At 37.7% G+C, this 6,457-nt stretch overlaps 1 protein-coding gene across 1 annotated transcript in view; it reads right to left on the bottom strand.

The window, feature by feature from the left end:
- The window catches only part of PLA2G4A (phospholipase A2, group IVA (cytosolic, calcium-dependent)), a 102,029-nt gene that overhangs the window by 25,403 nt on the left and 70,169 nt on the right, over nt 1-6,457 (bottom strand). Inside the window, exons 12-13 of the mRNA XM_012728925.1 lie at nt 3,743-3,814; nt 1,094-1,336 (exon numbers count right to left, since the gene is read on the bottom strand). Of these exons, the coding sequence (XP_012584379.1) occupies nt 1,094-1,336; nt 3,743-3,814 (315 nt within the window). The remainder of the gene's footprint in view (nt 1-1,093; nt 1,337-3,742; nt 3,815-6,457) is intronic.

Genomic DNA, 6,457 nt, shown 5'->3' with positions numbered 1-6,457 from the left:
AAAAAAAAACAGGGATAATTAATGGTTTTGTAATAGCCCTTAAGTTCAAACACCACCACCACCAAAGCAACAATGAAATCTAAAGTTAAATCCTAATTTTCATGACTTAAAAATAAAAAAAAATACAAAAGTTTTTTATAGCTATGATTTTCAAAGAATAGTAAAAAATCTTTCAGTAAAAATCCAAATTACATTTTTGTGGCATCCTGTCAATGTTTGTAGACAGAATAACTGAGAAATGACATTTGGACAGTTAAGGAAAAAAATGATGATATGAAGTACAAACACTGAAGATCTGATAATAATCAGAATAAGTATTACATAGTAACTAGTCACCAAAGCAGTTCACTTTTAATCTGGAGCCTGCACAGAAGTGAAGAATAAAGAGAATTATTCCTGGGAATTTGGGTAGGGGACAAATATGAAAATGAGTAGGTTCGTTACTATGTGACCTTGAGAAGTCACCTAACCTTTCTCAGGACCTGTAAGACAGAGTGGTCGTCTGACGGACACCACAGACTGGCGAGCTCAGCTCACCTCAGCCCCTAAGCTGCGTTATTGCCCAGGTGTGGACTATAAGCCACGGTATTCAGATTCCCTTACAGCTTTGATCCACTGGGACATGTTCTTTGCCAAGGAGAAATGCTCATGTGAGATGTGAGTGGGGAAAGGAGATAGAGGCTATGTTTCTGGGGAGATGTTTCTGAAGTATTTTTGGAGTCATTCATTCCTGTATGCTCTGTCTGAAGCCTGTTCCTCTAAGCCTTGGAACAATTTTGTAAGCATCTAACCCCCTACTTTAGATCCCTTTCAGTTAAAGATAGTAGAGAGTTTCTATTTTCTGAAAGTGAACCTTGACTCACACAGACAAGATCTAAGGACCCCTCTCATTATGTTCTGTCAACCATTTCCTGTGCCATGGATTGTAATTTCTTTCCCAAACCAGAAATTCAAAACCCTGCACACATTCAATGCATGTTGCTGTAGTTCAATATAAATAAGTAAATCATGACAACAGTGACAATGTCTCTCTCTGTTAATGCACTGAAGATCTCCTGAATTAGCTGCCATGGATAATATTTTAGGTACTTACCTGCCACAGCGGCATCCAACTCATCTTCATCCACGGATTCCTGTGTGGTAAAGTCTTGCAAAGGAGACAGTGGGTAGGAGGTATTGAGATTCAAGCCCAACATGAAGTTGTGCACTTTCCCAGCTCGGCCTTCTCTGGTATTGAATAAAGTTGAATCACTCACCAAGGCCATTAACATACGCTGGACCCAACTTGCTTGATTATCATTTTGATACTCCCTTTCAGCTTCTTCATTTTCAGTGCCTTAAAAAAAAAAAAAAAAAAAAAAGGAAAAACAAAAAATGAATTCCCATATCCACTTTTCTTTTTAAAAAAGATGTTCTTTGGACAACTGAGTGTTAAAATAAACCAGAAAGCTCTGTGGATTTTTATTTATTTTTTTTTAAAGATTTATTTATTTATTCATACAGAACTGGGGACAGGCCAGAGATGCAGAGGATGAGAAGATTCACCAGGGACAGAGTAGGGAGCAGAACAGGCAGATCGAAGAAGTACACTGCTGAGGGGAGCAGCGGGAGGGTCAGGAGAGGTCTGCCATGCCATGTGGGTCACCTCCGGGGCAGGCGGGGTCGGACTCATGTGGAAGTGGCTTAAGCTTCTTAGTGCTGTGCTTTAACCTGCTGCGCCACCAGGGAGGGCCCGAGGATTTTTATTTAACAAACAATTATTGTTGCAAATTAACAGGGCAAATATTTCAGTTAATCTTGTTTCATTCTTAAATTGTTCTCACTTTACCCTTTATTGACGATATGCCAAAGGTTATTTTTAAGTTGTAAATGGATATGTGTTTTCTTGACATAGACTAGTGCTTTTTCTTGAATAGACTAGTGTTTTTTGGTAGTGTTTTTAAGTTTCTCAGATGTAAGACAAAACAACTAGTATAGGTAATCAAATGTGCTGATGACCTCTAGCAATTAGTAGTTTACAGACCATTCGCACACCTACTTGATAGTCTCTAAATTGACACATACTTGGTTCTAGAAATGCCAGGCAGATGCAGTCTATATCCTTTGTACTGCCTAACTTCTGCTGTTGAAGCTAAAAGGGATAAGCTAAATTAAATAAGCCAGAAGAGAAAAATAAATACAAGCTGGTGTCACTTATATGTGGAATACAGAGCAATTGAAGAAAAGATCAGACGAAGACAAACTTTAGGACCAGCCCTTGAAAGCTGACCACAGATCTAAGGCATCCAAGAGGGGAGAGGTGAGAGGGAGCAGAGAGCATCAGGGACGGTGGAGGAGGACTGTGGGGTGCTTTGGTGATGGGAGGGCTACAGTGACCACACCTGAGGGGGGACATTTTATATTGTTAAAATATTAACCAGGACATGAAACAGTGGTGCATCACTCTGGAAAAAAAAAAAAAAAAAAAGAAGTATTTAAAAAGATAAAGGGTACCATAATGAAAAGAAAAAGAGACTTGAAATAAAGATTTAAGCAATTAAAATAATTTAAATGTAAAGGATGAAGGAACCCTAATTAAGGCTTGCTTCCCTCCTGGGGTAAGGTTCTCCTGGATTCCTACCTAAGGAGCAGGGCTACTTACTGTGTCTAATGAGGCAAATGGCTGGTTGCATAAGGAAGTACAGTGTGACAGGCTAACGGGGAACACAGTTCAGAACACCCATTATGGGCAAGGCTGTGTGGGGCTTAAAGCTCTGCCTAGGGGTAGATTTCCTTTTTGCAAATTTGCACAGGTGACTGCTCACTGCCAAGCTGTATTTCCTAGGAAAGACACCTTTTCTAATTTTTAAAACCCACAAAGAAGTAGCAAACCAGCTCTGAGAAAAGAATTTGAATTTCAGTGATAATCTGGCAAGGATAAAGTGATCTCTCCAGTATCTGTATAACACGGCTGGTAAAATTTTTTAAGTTTTGGACAAGAAAACATTGAATATCTTCCTAACTCTAGATGATCAGATCTAAAATAATATAATAGGACATGTTCAATCATTTGTTATAAAATCTGTTTGATGAGTAGAAACAATTGTAGAAATGACAGTGTCAAAATATTCTATACACCCCATTTTACATAACATGTGCAGCAAATATTCCAGATCTTGGTGTTACCCTGCCTGACTCCATCACTGACTGTCGTTAGCCACACCAAACTGAAACTGCCCAGCCAAAATGTGAAAGGACCCATTTATCCTGCAAAGTAATATATACAACAAAGTTCTGGGTAATTCTACCCCTATCCATCATTGTCCCCCTTCCTAAGAGGCAGAGTGTTGGTAATAGAGTAAGTCTCAGGAATGGAGTTAGAAATCACATGTAATTTAATAATAAAATTTCAATTTTTAAAGACATGTAAAAAGGTTCCCAAATCATGATTTCATACTAAGAAGCCTGGTGCTCTAGATAAGACTGAAAACAGAATTCAGAATTTCCACCATAGCAGTTCTTCATTTGTTTAATTGTAATATTTTTGAGATATTAAAAAGACAAGAATAAGGGATATCTATGTGCCTCCTATTTTACTGTATTTACAACAGTTGATTCTCTTTGTAGGAAGTTACAACTCTATCACTTCGGTGCTTTAGAAGACCACCAACCATTAGCACCTTCAGTGAGAAAATTGGATGTAGTGAGTGAGATCCTCTCCTACGGGATTTCTGCTAGACAAGGTCTCGGCTCTCTGACTTACCTTTGGGTTCATGTGATTCATCATCGCTGTCTGAGCTATCATGACTCACAATATGCTTTGCTGTAATATTTTCTGTGGAAAGAAAAAAAATCAGTTCAAGGGTCTCAGGTGTCAACACTCACAATTTACTGCAAGGAAGTAATCTGAGCCAGAATCACAGAGTAAATTCCACCAGACTTGAATGGAAAGTGAGATGAACTTAGAATTATTAGAATACTAGTTTTTTTTCAAAATTCTCAATGAAGAACTTTTTTTTGAACATGAAAAACTTAGTTTAAAACATAATCATTCACACATTTAAGGGGAGAAATCTTGTTTATCTTAATCTGATAAGAGTAACTTAACTGTAGGAAACTCTATGTTATACCTAAAGTATATAATTTTAATTACATATGGTATACATGAAGATAAAAGCAGGGTTAAACTAAAAAGTATACTGGGTTACAGACTAGTAGACCAAAATGGGTGAAAGTTACTAATATACTTATCTTTCTCAACAAGAATTAAAGTTGTCTGATGAAATGCGATTTCTTTTTGTTCTTGATAATTAGTGCAGTTACAAAAAATATAGCCACAAACCTTTAAAACAGATAGGCATAGAACCCAGTATCATAACCTTTTTTTTTTTTTTTTTTAAAGATTTACTTATTTATTCGTACAGAACTGGGGTACAGGCCAGAGGCTCAGGGGCGGTGAGAGGCTTCACCAGAGACAGAGTGGGGAACAGGACAGGCAGATCGACGAAGTACACTGCTGAGGGGAGCAGCGGGCGGGTCAGGAGAGGTCTGCTACACCATGTGGATCTCCTCTAGGGCAGGCGGGAATTGAACTCATGTGGAAGTGGCTTAAGCTTCTTTGTGCTGTGCTTTAACCCGCTGCACCACCAGAGAGGGCCCACCTTTTTTTTTTTTTTAATAAAAAGTACCTAAATTATGGACCACACAGATGATTTATAATCATCATTTGTAGAAAAACCAAACTTTCTTTGGATACTTATGTGAAAATATTTTTGTAAAGTGATGCTTTCTCTATAAGTTCATAGAGTTAAAAATTTTATTTTTAAAGATTATCAGTTTCCCCATATATTCTGTGTATTTATTATACTCACACAGTGCTATGCTGACAGATTACCAAGACTGGATAAGGAAGGGTTGATAAATCCTTGAGGAGATTGACTAACATTATTTTTTTAACTTTACACAGCTAATTCTACTGGCAGGATTGCACATATAAAATTCAATAAAAGAAAATGTCCATGAGTCAATATTATTAGACATTTTATTTTATGATTATTACAGAAAGTAATTCTGCTGTAGAGAGGAGGGCAATATTAAGAAACTATTTACTGCAAGGCCTCCCTAGTGGTCTAGGGGTTTAATCTGAATGTTACCACTGCTATGGCTTGAGTTTCAGTCTCCCCCTCCCTCCAACTTAGCTCACAGGGCACAGCAGACCTCTTCTATCTAACTGTCGTTCTTCTTAGCAGTGTGTTTCAATAAATACATCTGTTCAGCCCACTCTGTCTCTGGTGAATCTTCTCACACCTCTACTCTGGTATCTCTGGCCTATACACCAGTTCTTCTATGCGTAAATAAATAAATCTTTAAAAAAAGAGAAATCATCTGTTCCAGATATCACATGCAACAGATGTATCCCTAGTTCTACATGCATTTGGGCATGACAAACATTTCCTTCCTAAAGCATTTCTTTCTTCTTTATTCTTTGTGAATATATTTGATATTCTCTTTTAAGGTAATAGTTTACCAAAGTTCTATGTTTTTTTAGGAACATTTCATAATATGAATATCTAAATATTCTGTATTTATCCATTTTCTATCACAGTATAATTTATAATTCCATCTAATGAAAAGCATAGGTGGCTCATATTCAAGACTCCTTGAGAAGGCAACAACTTTCATTTAGTTATCTCCTTTTTCAGGAGGACGAAGAAAACCTCAAATCACCTCTGAACGCCCCTCTATGAGGTAGACTTTAGTCAGCAAGTGGATATTAAGAGTCACCAGAGTCCTCTAATCCCCTCATTACCCCTAAGGTCTCCTTCTTACTTAATCTGAGATAACAGGCTTCCTGTTGGCTGGGAATCTCAGATACCACCTGCCCCAAATGTGACATAAATAAAAAGCTGTCAACCACTGGCCTCTGAGGGAAGCTTGGAACAAGAGTCTGGGGAATAAAACTCCACCTTTTCCCTGGCCTTCTGCCACTGTCTCACCCACCTCAGAGGTGTTATTGTAGCTCTATTTGCTTCCTGACTGAGGAGGAAAAGATAACCTCTATTCTTATCCGGATTACCCAGCAGAGAAGGAAACAAAGCGAAGCAGACTCAGAGTATGGGGTACTTTCTTCTTTTTTCTCAGAAATCGTCACATAATTTAGAGAAAGTTCAGTGTTTCTACAAAATCAGTGTCAAAAACAGGATATTCATCTGGGAAATAATGGTTATTAAAATAAACCAAAGCAACACATTTTAGAACTGTAGCTGTCCTTCCGATAATGTTCCTCTGTAGTCAGTACCAGGCAGGCTTTGGAGTTCTACCAACTATGGCTGCTTCTAACTGATGGATGCCCACAGGACAGCAGCCAATTCAAGCATAAAGTGCTTTTGTTAACAGTTTTTATTATTTATTTATTTATTTATCTATCTATCTATCTATCTATCTATCTATCTATCTATCTATCTATCTATCTATCTAT

This window comes from Condylura cristata, unplaced genomic scaffold (genome assembly GCF_000260355.1).
Source record: "Condylura cristata isolate star-nosed mole 26May11 unplaced genomic scaffold, ConCri1.0 scaffold00024, whole genome shotgun sequence".
In the NCBI taxonomy this organism is placed as follows: domain Eukaryota; kingdom Metazoa; phylum Chordata; class Mammalia; order Eulipotyphla; family Talpidae; genus Condylura; species Condylura cristata.
The sequence above is the reverse complement of the archived record's forward strand: the minus strand, read 5'-3'. Positions and strand labels throughout refer to the sequence as shown.